This window comes from Castanea sativa, chromosome 12 (genome assembly GCF_040712315.1).
Source record: "Castanea sativa cultivar Marrone di Chiusa Pesio chromosome 12, ASM4071231v1".
Taxonomy (NCBI): domain Eukaryota; kingdom Viridiplantae; phylum Streptophyta; class Magnoliopsida; order Fagales; family Fagaceae; genus Castanea; species Castanea sativa.
In genome coordinates, this window is record NC_134024.1 from 1,138,771 (window position 1) to 1,154,713 (window position 15,943).

The 15,943-nt window shown below is 31.2% G+C and overlaps 2 protein-coding genes across 2 annotated transcripts; one reads left to right on the top strand and one right to left on the bottom strand.

The window, feature by feature from the left end:
* Positions 1-1,612: 1,612 nt before the first annotated feature.
* LOC142619435 (uncharacterized) lies at positions 1,613-2,517 on the bottom strand. The gene is made up of 3 exons (XM_075792534.1): positions 2,497-2,517; positions 2,279-2,354; positions 1,613-1,950 (listed from the first exon to the last, which is right to left on the bottom strand). The coding sequence occupies exons 1-3, from the start codon at positions 2,515-2,517 to the stop codon at positions 1,613-1,615; spliced, it is 435 nt and encodes a 144-aa protein (XP_075648649.1).
* Positions 2,518-11,725: 9,208 nt separating this feature from the next.
* Positions 11,726-15,207, top strand: LOC142621175 (putative glycosyltransferase At5g03795). Its single transcript, XM_075794493.1, has 4 exons — positions 11,726-11,996; positions 12,558-12,790; positions 13,251-13,599; positions 14,398-15,207. Exons 1-4 carry the CDS (start codon positions 11,733-11,735, stop codon positions 15,103-15,105), a joined length of 1,554 nt encoding a protein of 517 aa, XP_075650608.1. The 5' UTR covers positions 11,726-11,732; the 3' UTR covers positions 15,106-15,207.
* The last annotated feature ends 736 nt before the right edge of the window (positions 15,208-15,943 follow it).

The window sequence follows — 15,943 nt, forward strand, 5'->3', positions numbered from 1 at the left end:
TCACGAATTCATGATAAAAAAAAGTCTTCAATATTAATAACTCACTATCAAAATGCATGTAATTACAAATTTACAACTTCAAAAAAAGATAGATCTTAAGGAGCACCAAAAAATATATATTTTAAGTTTATACAACTAATAATATCATTCCCACAAAAAAAAATAAAAAATAAAAAAAAATAAAAAACTACTACATTTCATGGACCATGTCAAGTTATTAGCCTCCTTCAGTGCACATGTTCTAAGGTGTGTGACTGTGCGAGTGTCTGTGTGTGTTATGTGTTAGCTGGTTAGTGGTTTGTAGACTACAGCTACAAGAGCACACAAATTTGTTTTGTCACATATTTTTTTAGTTTTTTCAAATTCTCAAAAAGCAAATAAACTTAAGTTTTGTCTTAAGTCTTAACTCAATAACTCAAAAAATAGTGTACGTGTTACTGTGTTTGTAGTGTTAGTGTACTAGTGTGAAGTGTCTAGTCAAATTGAACGAGAATTGGTAGAATTGCTTCTTTTTTAATACATAGGTTGTCTGTGGACATGCGATCTATTGGCTCTAGCCTAATATGCTTTATGCTTTATGGACTTAGCATTCAGAACGTAGTCTAAATATTTTTTAGTAAAATTTTTTTTTTAACGGGTCAGGTTGACCTGCAAAAAAATCGGATCGGGTCAAGAGTCAATCCGTTTTTACTTCGAGTCAAATCAGGTCAACAAATTCTAACCCGTTTTCCCATAACTAATTAATTTTGTTTTAAAATTTACTACATTGAGATAATTTTTCTTGGAAACCTAATCTGAAAACAGGTGATTTGAATAAGACACAAATTTGTACTAGGTAAAATTTCGGATCTTACTATAAAGGCCCATATTGGGTCACCACAGATCTCCTTTTTCGTCGTTAAATATGTTCCACAAATTTATACTTAGGTAGAATTTCGGGCCATATTCAAAGACCAAAAAGGAGATGTTAAAAAATGTTCCAACTCAACTCTTGCAAAAGAAATAAAAAAATATTTATTAAAAAGAAAAGAATGTGCAACTCGATCAGCTGCTCTTTTCTTAATTTTTTTGGTGTTGTTTTTGGATTAATTGGTCTTGCAATTTTATTTTTATTAAAAAAAATATTTGAACCATACTTGAGAATTGAGATATAACTTTTTTTTCATAATATTTTGACAAAACACCATTTGGTTCTCTATATTTTTAAATCTCAAATTTTTATGGTTTCGACTCCTATAAAACAAAAAAACAATTCTTAAATTGCCTCAAAAGAGAAACCATATATATACATGAATTCAACTTTAAACAAGTGATTTGTCTTTGGACTAAGTAAATTAAAGGCAAATATATTACAACTTTAAATCCCAAAAGTAATTAATTTCCCAAAAAAAGTATGCATTAATAACATAAGATAGTCTCATGTCATGAAGAAGAACCCTAAAATGTTTCAGCATGACAGATCTAAATAAAGAGAATTAAATTACAACTTGAAATCCCAAAAGTAGCATCCCGAATAAAGTACATATATAAAAAGATAATCTCATGTCATGAAGAATCCTAAAATATTTCATCATGACCATGACACATATAAAACCAAAATGTAGTGATCTATTCAATAGTAGTATGGGTTATATGGGACCTGTGGTGGATAGTAATGGGGCATAGGTTGGTGTGGGTAGTAGGAATTGTATCCTGGTCCATTGTACCCATCCCAATAAGAGTCTCTTCGATAACTACTCAAGTAAGGGTAAGGATCTTCATAATAAGGTTCTCTTCCCCTAGGATGAAGATACGAGCCATCTTGAGAGTACGTATACTGATTTCCAATCTCAACCCAGCACAGTTGCGCATGTTTTCCACTTTTCACTAGCTTCTTCAATATTTTGTGTGGATCAACTTTGCCAGTGATATATGCCATCCCTTCTTCTGCATCTATGTCGTACACAACTCCTGGAAAAAATTTAAGCCAACAAACAAAAAGATAATCACTTTGCTTATTCGCAATTTTTTTAATAAAATAAAATGAGAAATACACAAAAACCCTAATGCTTTTCTGTCAAACACAGAAATCTCATAAGTTTGGAATGTAACGCTACTTATTCTAAATGATATTATTTTATGTGTAAATTGTTAACATATGTGAAAAAAATAATGAGATGATATAAAATAGTACCATAGGGTTAAGTATTACTTTCAAATAATTAAACCTCCACAAAGTTGGTATTGTATATTTATTCAAAATAATAATAATAATGGCAAAACATGGATTAAAAAGTACCACTGATTTTCTTCAAAACTTTCACCATAGTATTATGCCATCCAGAAGACGAGGTATCCACTTTCAAAGCACAACACTACAAAAGAGATGGTAGTTCATGATCATGGACAGAACAAGAAAATAAAAATGAAGAAAACAAATTAAGTAGTAAAATATAAAATATAAATCACAAATAAAATAAAAAAAAAAAAAAAAAAGATGAAGCACGAATACTATACCATCTGAGTACTGGAAGCCATTGGCGGAGAGGCAAAGGTTTCTTGAATCCAACGAAAAGGTTAGTTACTTCTAGGGTTTAGGTTTGAGGATTTTTCCCGTAGCCAAGACTAGCTATGGTATTTATATATGGTGGAGTTTGATACGAGGTTTAACAGAGAAAATATTTAAGAAGATTGTCTTAGAATCTGAGTCTATATCAAAGATTGGCTGCTCATAATTAGTTCCCGTATTTTATGATCTCCATTAGAATTTATTTCCGTAATCATGCATGCATGATATTCGTAAATCGTAATATTGGTATTGCCTTTGCAGATTTCACCACGTGTTATAACTTATATATTCTTTCCTTCCTATGCATATTTGTGAAATTTATCCATTTCCGGTTTTAGATTTTTGGGCATTGACTTGATACCCTCCTCCACGTGCTTTTCATAAAATAAAAATAATTTAACTTTTATTGAAAAAATGGAATATATATGTCATATGTCATAATAAAAATCTTGTATCAAACTTTTTTTTTTTTTTAGAAAGTTTCAACTTATGGCATCCGCTTCTAATGGTAACTCTTTTATATTAGACCAAGATACCATTCGATTTTTAGTGTAGACGAAAATTGAACCTCATATCTTTTATTCAATTATCAGATATTTTACCAGTTTAATTAACTAGAATTCACATTTGTATCAAACTTTGAGTGTTCAAGCTTATGTGTCATTTTTCAATAAAAAATAAAATATAATAAAAAAAACTATCTGGATCAATTTTTTTTCCTTATGGTCAAAGTTTTTTATATTAATTTTTTAAATCTAACACATAATATAATGCAATTGATAAGAGTATAAAGTAAAACACTAATAGTGAGATAATGTCTATCAAATTGAGAATAGTGGGACAATGGATTTTTATTCATTATGTGTGTTTAAATTTTTATTTTTATTTTTACTTTTTAACTTTGATTACTTTATAATGTAAAATAAAGGGCATGTGCCAAACTGTGATTTGTGAAGCACATGATAATGGACTTTATTTTTAAAGACCTTATAAACTCTAAATCATCCTTAGCATTGCATGGCCACCTAATTGAAGACACAAAAACTCTTGGTTTCTCATTTTTCTTGTATTAATTTTCCTCATGTTCGTTATCAAGAGAATGTTGTTGTGCATTATCTCTCTAGAAGAGCAATTTGACCCATTTTACTTATCTAGATGGAAGATATATATATATACCACCATATGCATAAGGATATTTGTTGACAATTGGTGTAATGCGTGTAGATTAAATACATTGTTATATATCCAAAATTTAAAAGGGAAAAACAAAAGCCGATAATATTGGGTGCTAAAAGCATATAACATGTAAAGGCACTGCAATTGTTAGTGGAGTTATAATACCAAAAGAAATAAAAGGAATATAGATGTCACATGACAAAATTCATTTTGATCATTAATTTTTAACTTCAAGCTTCCCTCCTACTATGAATGTAGGTTAGGGCAAACCAACTGTTAATTTACCGAAGCATTTTTCATCCGTCCTAAAGATTATATATATTTAATTGTCATCATCCGTAACACTTAGACAAGGTAAAATAATAAAATACACATATAAAACAAATAATAAAAGTTCAGCGGGATGGCAGTTGATGATGCAGAATATTACGTCCACAAGACTTCAGTGATATTGCATGGCAGCCATGTATACTGGACAATGGCTAGCACGGTGAGCTCGAATAGCTGTTTATGACTGCACGAAGTATCTGGCATAATCAGAACAAATGGTGTCATGGCGAGCAGAGAAAACCAACTGATCAGATTATTGCATTTGCTGGTGAATCGGCGATGAAAGAAGTACAAGTGCAGAAAGATGTAGCAGTAGTAGCCATACATATGTAACTCAACGTGTATTTGACAAGTCTTTATTCAAAAGTGTTTTACCATTACAACAAAAAATTTTAACTTGCAATTAAGTATAAATTTTGTATAATTATTTAGTTTCATATTTATCACATTTGTACCTTTTATTATTAATTATAAGGTGGATTAATTTATGATATATGGGTGATGTCCTATTAATCTTGGTGGGACTTCACCAAGTTTTACATATATTTTTATACTTTGAAGAGGCTTAATATATTTAATAAGTTAATATTCCTATACAAGAGACAACAAAGTAAAATAATAATAATTAATTTTTTTAATAAAATAAGAACCTTGATTTTACTCCAAAAATTCACTATTTAAATTAAATTTTTTTAAAAAAAAGAAGTGATTTGACTCCATTAATTTAAACCAAATTCAGAAGATGTTTACTATATTGTTTGTAGATTTATTTGAATGGTTTTTAGATCGATATGCTAATATTGTCTCAGCATATATAGTTTATCCACTTCAAAAATTTTATTAAAAACAATCCCTTCAAAGCCAAATCATGACTTTATCATAATAACGATGGTTAGATGATGAAAAATGCTATTTATTAATATTATTTTTATTATTAACCCTAACCCCAACAATTCACTGAATGGGCATCCCAATGGGCTCCTCGACATAAATGTTTTCATTTTCATAAACACACACTGTATCATATAGCTCTTTTTTTTCCTTTTTCTTTTTCTTTTTTTGAGAAGCACCATATCATAATCATATAGCTAGTTACGTCTTCGTTCAACAAAATATAATTTTATCTCTATGTTTTAATTATTTCTAAATATGAAATTCGATAATTATAGTAGTTATTAATAGGTAGTATTATTATGCAATAAAGCGAGGGATACAAAAAAAGAATACCATAATTTTACAAAATTCTTAATTTAGCGTACCACATGCATCACATATGGGCTCACTATAATATACATTTCAAATTTATTTTAATGAGATGGTAGTCTAATTTAGGTTATTGTAAAATTGATTTGAATTTTTGTTACGTCCTTAACATAATTATTTATTATGTTTGTGTTCTTCTATGAAATTATCCAGTCTACCATTTTTATAAAATTATATATATAATATATATATATATATATATATATATATATTGTGATAAAATTCTAATATAAGAAGTAAAGATATGATGTTTTTCTATGATTTGAGATAAGAACAAAAGTTTGAAGTGAGATGTGTTTGTGTTGTGTTGTGTGGGAACTGGGAAGTGGGAACTGAAACAAAAGATCGGAAACACGTAGTTGAGAAGCCGTTTTTTTTTTTTTTTTCTCAAAAAAAAAAGAAAGATATGATGTTTTAGCTTGAAGTGTCCAAGACCTATCGAAAATACCCTCATCAAGACCCATTAACACTGTGCCGCCTATTCAAACCTAGACCGAGTTCTTGACTCGGAAATGATTTCAAGTGACTAGGTGGATGGATGCTAGTCATAGTCTTCATAAACTTGGGTTATGTTATGATTCAAGTATTAATTTGTGTGTTTTCTCATTTGTCAAAACTAATCTGACCAAAAAAGTGTGCACTCACTCTCGACTTCCCAATTCTCACTCAATCGAGTATATATTGTCGTCTCACTCAACCACTCACGTTGGGTTAGAGCTTCATGGTCATATCTAGATCGCTTCATTCTTATAAAATTTTCTTCTCAAACAAAAAATCTTATAAAATTTAAGATATTATTAGTTTATTACTATATATATCTTAAATTATAGATGACTTTCTAAAAATAAAAAATTATAGATGATTTGGAACAAATATAAACTTTCAAAAGTTGCCATTTAAAGAAGAAAGACTATCATTTTATACTATTAATTTTTTTGGAGAGAAAGCAATATACCATTTTATTCTTATCTTAAAGGTTACAATAGTTATGCTAGGGTTTAACTTACCACCAGTACTTTTTTAACTAGACATTTTTTGTTATTTTAAATATACAATAGTATGTAGTTGTGGATTTTAATTTCCACATTTTATTTAGTTAGTAAGTAATGTTTCAGTTTCTCATTAAAACAAAAAGAAATTTCAATTAAAAAAATGACAAATTTAGCTATAAAATTAGTTGTAGCATTAGGCTATAACCTTATTTAGAAGTGAATTTTGACAAATCCACAATTGGATTACATCTTCTTATAATATCCTTCATGATAGCAAAAATTTTTTAAAATTAAATATTAATTGCTATGTCATCAATAAATTGTTTAAATAGTAAGTTTTGGTAGTTTAAAATTATGCATAAAATATAAGCTTATAGATTATATAGTAAATAATATCTAATTGACACAAAATTTTACATATGTATTAAGAGCGTGAAGAACATTCAAATCAACGGTTATATTTTTAAAATATGTAATAATGTTTCTTTTATTGAGTAAGGTTGTATCCTCAAGTTACAACCAATTTTGTAACCAAATTTTGTCCTAAAAAAAAAATACTAAAGGTAAGCCAAACTCACTTGTCTAAGGGTAACCCTCCTTTCTTTTGCGGGATACGGTACCCACTAGTAGGCAACCTACTATACTAAGTTATCAAAACATCACATTTGATGGTTTCATCATCACATTGTGCAGTTCTAACATCACATGTGACAGTTTTTTTTTCACATTTGGTGGGTCCCTTATTTTTTCTCACATTTGATAGTTTCATCCTTACATTGTGCAGTTCCAACTTCACATATGACAGTTCTTTTGTCACATTCAGTGGTTCCTTTTTTTTTTTTCCTCATATTTAACGGTTTCATGCTTACATTGTGCAGTTCTAACATCACATGTAACAATTCTTTTGTCACATTTAGTGGTTCTCTTATTTTTTTCTCACATTCGATAATTTCATCCTCACATGGTGCAGTTCCAAATCACATTTGACAGTACTTTTGTCATATTTTAGTGGTTCCTTTTTTTTCTCTCACAATTGACGGATTCATCCTCACATTGTGCAGTTCTAACATCAAATGTGACTGTTCTTTTGTCAAATTTAGTAGTTCTCTTATTTTTTTTTCTTACATTTAATGATTCCATTATCACATTTGGCAATACTAACATCACATTTGACAATACTTTTGTCACATTTAGTGGTTCCCTTTTTTTTTCTCACATTTAACGGTTTTGTCCTCACATTTTATCACAAATTATTTTATGCATAGTTTTGCCACATTCAGTGATTTCTTTATTTTTTTTCTCACATTTTATAATTTCATTGTTACATTAGGCAGTACCAACATTACATTTGACAATACTTTTGTCACATTTAGTGGTTCCCTTTTTTTTTCTCACATTTAACGGTTTTGTCCTCACATTTTATCACAAATTATTTTATGCATAGTTTTGCCACATTCAGTTATTTCTTTATTTTTTTTCTCACATTTTATAATTTCATTGTTACATTAGGCAGTACCAACATTACATCTAACTGTACCTTTGTCACATTTAGTGGTATCTTATTTTTTTCTCACATTTAACAGTTCCATTATTACATTAGGCAGTACCAACATCACTTTTAGCCGTACTTTTGTCACATTCGGTGGTAGCCTATTTTTTCTCTCACATTTGACAATTTCATCGTCACATTGGGTAGTACCAATATTACATCTGATCGTACTTTTATATTGGGGTCCACCACTAAAGTTACTTTTTTACTTACTAATAATCGCTCATCACAATAACATTTTTTTTAAAAATTTGTTGCTCTAGCTTTTTCCTCCTTTTAAACGCTATTAAAAAAAAATTAGATCTAAAATCTAAAACAAAATAAACATACCAAAAAATTAGTCCAACCACAAGAATTACTAATAGTAAAGTTAAAATATGGTTTTATGTCCTATGTTACACTTTCTAGTCTAGGCATATCAACTTTTCCCCCCTTTTTGGACCATTTCAAATATGCAACTTAAGGCCCTAAACTTTTAGATAAAGCTCTAGTGTTGTTGTCCTTGATCGTATGCTAGACAAGGCCGGTATCATGCCTACGATTCATTATTACAGTAAAAGCATTATAATAGAGCTTCATGCATCAAGTACACCACAAGAAATCATTAAGTTTAGAGAAAATTGATAATGTGGGGAAAATAAAAAGTAATAAAGATTATAACCTTCAAAACCTGATATACATACATGTGCGCGCGCACACACACAAGTTACATTGTGTTTGACAAAACCTCTAACCTAATATCTCTCTCTCTCTCTCTCTCTCTCTCTCCAATGAGCTTTTGCTCATTGGGGTGACATCATTAACTACTAAAAATTACACTTTCAAAAAAAGGCAATCTCTTAGACATTTGTATTGCAATATTTCCCACCCATCTCTCTCTCCAATGAGCTTTTGCTCATTGGGGTGACATCATTAACTACTAAAAATTACACTTTCAAACAAAGGCAATCTCTTAGACATTTGTATTGCAATATTTCCCACCCATCTGGTTATGAACAGCTTTGACAACAGTAACTCTAGCAGCAGTGGCAACTCTACTTGTAGCCAAGATTACTTCAGGGAAGGTTAATAGCATTCTCTGCAATTTTCTCACAGCCTGCAATTTTATCACATAAAGGTGTGTGAAAGTGTGTTACAGTATTTACTCGGAACAAATTGGTGACCATCCCACAACCTGTGCCTCGCCACACACAAAACACATACAATTAAAAATTATTTACTCTGAAATTCTTTAAAAGGGTGTCATAATAATCAACTTCTTAGGTAATGCAATTAAGATTTTATAACGAACAGAGAGATTCAATTTCCTTTGTGAAGGGCCAAACAGTTGAAATTCCAAATGAATAAGACTCAGCTGAAAGATTTAGAGACAAATCTCTCCAAAAACCCAAAATATAGGCAGGGCACATCTTATTTACTTTTGTTTTTAAGAGAAACTGCAAAACACAAGTACTGGAGGAGGGATCTTGAGGACAAACTTTTGCTTATGCAAAGCCCCAATGAGATCACCAAAAAAAAAAAAAAAAAGGAAGATAAACAACTAAGTGAAGCTCAAGGACAATATCATTTGGTTGTTATATCTTTTCCACCCTCAAGAATGGAGCCAATATCATCAAGGACAAAGCCCTAATGATAAAAATGGTCGGGATGTTAATACTGAGTTACTTCAGGAATCCTTCAATATGAGAGCAATAATCATACTCATTGTGACAAAAACTTTATTCCCAACAAATCAGATGTGTGAATCTGGTTCCAAAATTTGCCAAATATTTAATGAAAATCTCATAACTTCAAAACTTTCATCGCCTGAAAAACAAACAAGACATAGTGACATAGTCACACTGGCCTTTTGTTATCAGAGAGCAAGATCCTGGAACCAGGACTTTAAACCTGGTATATGCTCTCCATCATAAACCATATGATACAACCGAACACAATAAGCTATACTCGAGTAAAATCCACAAATGCTGTGGTCATATGTTAAGCCTATACTAAATAGGTCTTAAGGTTAAGATAGAGAAGTGAAATACTGAAAAAAATATATATGTATCATAAATGATCAAGGGTCTCTCAGGCAATTTCAAGAGATTAAAATAAATAAATAAATAAAAAGAAACAAACAAATAAGTGAAACACATGAATGATCCCAAATATTTTCTCTCAATACTTAATCATCCGCAAAAGTCTAAGTTGACAGATTCTCCAAGAGGTATATTTGTGATGCCTCCTAATTATTAATAACTTCAGTAATTGTTGAAGTTCAAAATTGCGTAGTGTCAAACTCGGCAGGACAAACAACTTGGTAATGCATTCTCATGACTACCAAGGCTAAAGCAAATGTTGTTTGCTCTACCTCTGCTTTCTCTTCAGGAGTTAAGTTCAACTTTATCGGCTTCACACTCTGCTTTGGTTGGTTCCAGCATCAAATTGGAACTAAGCCATGGATAAGAGGATTTTGAAACAGAGGTGACAAGATTGAAATTTTAAAAGCAAAAGACCCAAGATTTTGCAAGGATTTGAATATCCAAGGACCGTCAAACACATAGAGATTAGGAATTTTAGGATTAAAAAAAAGACCCAATATCAAATACAAATTGATAAGATCATAAAACTAAAAAAAAAACTAAGAGTAAAAATAATTGAAGAAAGCTCAGAGTCACAGGTCAGTGACAGAGATCCACTTGAGAATGGAGACAGAATCTGGGTCGTCAGGTTTGAAAGAGTTCTTGAAGGAGAGAGAATGCTGATTCCTTCTCTCTCTTGGCCACCATAATGGGTGTGCATGGGTGTGCATGGGTCTGGGTTAAGGGAATTTTTTAACCCAACGCACCATAGTGGGTTAAAAAAATTTAATCCAACCCAACTCATTATATAAGTCCAACTCAAGAACTCTTTATATAGGATAGAAAGAGCTGGTTATTTAAAAAAAATTATTAATTATATAATATATTTTAAATATATATTAAATATATGGGTGGATCGGATTGGGTTTGGTGGGTTTGGAATTTTATGACCCAAACCCAACCCAACCTGCTATCAAAAAAATTTTTGTAATCTAATCCAATTCACCAAGCCCTAAAAACCGACCCAACTCCGTGGGTTGGGTTGGGTCAAGTCTGTTTTGACAGGTTGGTGGGTTGGCTGCACACCCCTAGCCACCGGTGGAAGTTAAAGAAGAAGAAGAACTCTTGCTAGGTTTTCAGTTTGGGAAAGAAGAACACAAGAAAGAAAAGACTCCGTTGTTTTTCTTTTGTCCATTACCTGCTTATCCGATAACTAGTTTTCTTTTTTTTTCTTTTTTTTTTAAAGAGATTAGTTTTCAATTTCATTAAAAAAAATAAATGGTCAGATTAAGACATGTAAAATATATGGTCAAGATTTAAAGGGGTACGGTAACCACTAAAAAATAGTGGGTACCGTAGGATGACCCCTTGTGTAAAGGTGGCCGCATATGGAATATATATATCATTGTCATTGCATTGTGATAATTGCTTATTATATAAGCATGTATCAAATTAATTGCGAGCTTTAATACCACCTTCTTATCCTCTTTGTATATGTGTACCTTTATAATAATACATCTGTATAAATATTTTCAACTATTAGAATTCGATTCAATAAATTGATATTGACAAAACTTATACTTTTTAGCAACGAAATTTTAGAAAAAATTTCAAAAACGAGAGAGTAGAGTGAATCAGTCAAGGTCAAGCACTCTCTCAAAAATAAAAAAATAAAAAAAAAAGTCAAGGTCAAGCAAAATAAGAATAATACTACGAAAAAGGAAAATGAGTTGCTCACCATATTTGTATAGGTTAATAATATATTTGTATGGTATTCGAAAGAACATAGGGTTTAGTGTAGAGAGAGAAAAATGCCGCCTTCTTCTTCTTCTATCAAGCTGCCTTTCTCTTCATCCTTTAGACCATATTCTTTATTTTTGGTCATATTGTTTGTTGTACTTTTGGCTGTGATCTTGGTGATAGTTTGCACATTGGGTGATGCCAGTTCTTTTCAATGGACAAGGAGACATGGTAGTCTTCTGGATTTTGCTTCTACAACGTTAACTTTCTCAGGGACAAGTCAAGTTTTTGCTGTGGCAGATCCTCCACCTACTTCTTCTCTCAACCCTCAAATTGTAAGTTCTTTCATATATATATATATATGTGGATGATAATCATGGCATATCCGGTGTAACCTTTTGTGAAGTTACACAAATCTATTATCTATAACTCTTTATAAGACTAATATTTTGAAAATTTTCTACTAATCAAATTTTAATTATTTACTATAAATATTTTATAATGAGACAGGTTTATATTGATCTACCGTTCTTGATATTTTAAATTTTAATAGTATAGATCGAGAGTAATCTAATGATTGATTGTCAAAATTCTTTAAACTTAGTCTTTAGTTTTCTATTTTTTATTTTAAGATAGCAATCCTTCTAACATGTATGTGAGTCCCCGGCCTCAATCCTTCCCTCACCTTACAAAAATTTGCACTTATAATTGTAGAGTAATCATTACGCTAATGGTGCGTTGTAGAGTTCTTTTACTATTGACTATTGAGTAACTCTCTTATTATTATAATAATTACTACTATTATTCTCCTAAAAATTTACTACTATTATTTTTGTTTGGTTTTTTTTTTTAAGAAACTATTATTATTTTACTTTTTGTTGTTAATTGGTCATTAGGAAGAAAGGCAAGAGGGGATAGGGAAGGATAAAGTATACGAAAAAATCAAAGTGACGTCAGCCACAAATGAAGTAAAGAGACACAGTAGGTTAGAGAAAATTGAGGCAACTTTGGCTAGAGCCCGTTTAGCCATTAAAGAAGCTGGTCGAGTCCAGAATAAAACATCAACATATGATGACCCTGACTATGTTCCACGAGGGCCAATATATAGGAATGCAAAAGTTTTCCATAGGTACCATTCCAATTCCCTAAATTTGCACTACCTCTACAATATTTTTATAATATTTTCACAACAAATCATAGATAGTTAATTGTTATTGGTTCAAATTTGAACATAACACTAAAATTACTTTTTTACCTCAACAATAACAACCAGTAACAATTTGTCACTTAAGATTTGTTGTAAAAATGTTGTAGACATATCATTTCTCAATTTGTATTGTAGTTTTTTATGCATAAATAATTTTTTGATGAATAAAACTTAGGTGTTATTCCTTAAGTTCCCCTCTTAAGATTCTGCTACGTAAATATTTAACTAAAAAATACACTTTTATCTCATGAGAAAAAATCCACATGGCAAAATATTAAGAGAGGAATTTTGGGAACAACACCTAAGTATTGTACCTAAGTCTTTGCCATTTTTTTATTATGGTTGGTTCATTCTAATTTGAAATGAGGGGAAAAAAATGCAGGAGTTATTTAGAGATGGAAAGGATTTTTAAGATATATGTATATGAAGAAGGAGAGCAACCATTGTTTAATGATGGTCCATGCAAGAGTGTATATGCAACAGAGGGAAGATTCATCCATGAGTTGGCAATGGACAATAATTATAGAACCAGTGATCCCAATCAGGCCCATGTTTATTTCCTTCCATATAGTGTGGTGGCGATGGTTCGTTATCTCTATGTTCCAGATTCCCATGATATGAGTCCAATTGGAAGAACTATTGCTGACTATGTCAATGTCATCGCCAATAAACATCCCTATTGGAATAGAAGCCTTGGTGCTGATCATGTCATGGTCTCTTGCCATGATTGGGTGAGCAAACCCCTACTATCTTATCTCCCACTTTTTTTTTCATGGTTTACTTTTTCCAGGTTTTGGGGCTTGATTATAACGTATGAATTAAGGGCTAAAAATAGATAATGCTGCTTCACAAAAGTAAATACAACCAATTTTAAAATAATAATGCAATATTCACTATGTTTTTTTCTTCTTCTTCTTCTTCTTCTTATTGATTTTTTTCTTGATTGTCTACATAAATTTTTTAATATGCTATATCTATAAGTAACTTCCAATGATACCCATATCTTCCTTTAATTCCTCGACACCATGTTTATGTTTACTACCCCCTGCACCTGCGTATATATCGAGTCCCCTTCAAAATTTTATTTTTTTATATAATTATATGAGTTAATTTAGACTCAAAAAATACACTTGGCCTCCCAAAATTTCAGTTGACTTGAGAAAATCCCTAAAAAATGAAATGGACAATCAAGATTTCTTTTTCTTTTTTGGGGTCAAAATAGGAACAAAAAAATTTCAAGATTTTTTGAGGTCAAAGAAATATGCAAAGATTTAAAACTAAATCGATACATGAAAAATAAAATTAGCATCTATTTATTGATAACAAAAATTAATCATCTATGTTATAGTAAAGGATGACTAATAAGATATATACTAATTGAATTAGTATAACAAAAACAGCTGGCAAATACTTGTTGCTTTGAATTGAGCATAATAGTAATACTTCAGCATTCAAAGAATTAGTATTTCCAAAATATTTGTTGAATTAATACCATATGCTAATTTGCTAATGTCAATATATATATACAGGGCCCATATTCATCTTCATATGCTCCTTTTTTGTACAACATGTCCATTAGAGCATTGTGCAATGCAAATACCTCTGAAGGATTCATTCCTTCTAAAGATGTCTCGTTTCCAGAAGTTCAACTTAAAACTGGGGAAATTAAGGGAATTCTTGGTGGACCCTCTGCATCTAGCCGACACATACTAGCCTTCTTTGCAGGTGGTAGACATGGCCACATTAGACACTTACTTCTGGAGCATTGGAAAGAAAAAGACAAAGATGTGTTAGTCTATGAGCAACTTCCCAAGCATTTCTCCTATGACTCAATGTTTAAGAATAGCAAGTTTTGCTTATGCCCAAGTGGTTATGAAGTAGCAACCGCAAGAGTTATGGATGCAATCTACGCAGAGTGTGTTCCTGTGTTAATTTCTGATGGCTATGTTCCACCTTTCAGTGATGTTCTAACCTGGAAGTCGTTTTCTGTCCAAGTGAAAGTGGAGGACATACCAAATATCAAAGGGATACTTAGTAGCATCTCTCAAAAGCAATACATAAGCTTGCAAAGGAGAGTGAAACAAGTGCAAAGGCATTTTGTGGTGAATGGACCTTCAAAGAGATTCGATATTTTTCATATGACTGTTCACTCTATTTGGCTCAGGAGGTTAAACTTGCGCTTGGGCTCGCCATCAAGAAAAGCTTTTGACGGGAACATGTCCAAAAAAGTACATTGATTTTGTTTTGATAGATTATACATACACAGTGAGACCCTTATTTTTGTAATCTGTTTAAGGTAGTGAAATACATTACTAGTATTCATCTAGTTTTTTCAGCGATACGAGTTATATATCTTTTCATCTTTCAAAAAGCGGCCATACGAAGATTCGTTGGAGACTTGTAGCAAGTTCATTGGGTTGTTGCTTTTCCATGCATTGAATGTGGATTTTCAACATCATGTCAAATCATTTCATGTTTGCAAAGACCTTTGCTTTGTTGTGGAGTGGGATACCTGCTCTGCAGTGGTTACTTGGTAGAGGATAACAACAATGCCTGTATCGTTGAGAGAGGACAGTTTATCTCACAAAAATTGTGATGTACTATCCTAGTGAAATGGAAAATTGAGGTGACCCAGCACTAAATACAAAACCTCTAATGGGATATTCGAAAAAGACAATACACTGAAGAGTATATTTTGAGTAGAATAAGAAGATAGGTCTGTCAAAAACAGCAAGACCTTCAAAAGATATTGAATAGAAATTATTGAATTTACTCTTTTGAACAACTACATTAAACCGCTTTCTATTTTGAAAATACATCCAAAGAGTTCACTCTCACAAATAATAAAGAAAAAACAAATGATTATAATCCTAAGCTAATTTGTGGCACGACACAGCACACTTACAGTCAAGAAAGTGTTGTCAAAGTCGGCTATTAATTCTATTTCATTTTGAATTCCAAAATTGAGTAGAAAATAAAGCTAAAGAGTTGGTACTATTGTGCACACACTATTGCACACAAAGTACAGAATCACTTTTTTGTATTGAACTAGTGACTTGAAATCACAAGTTTAAT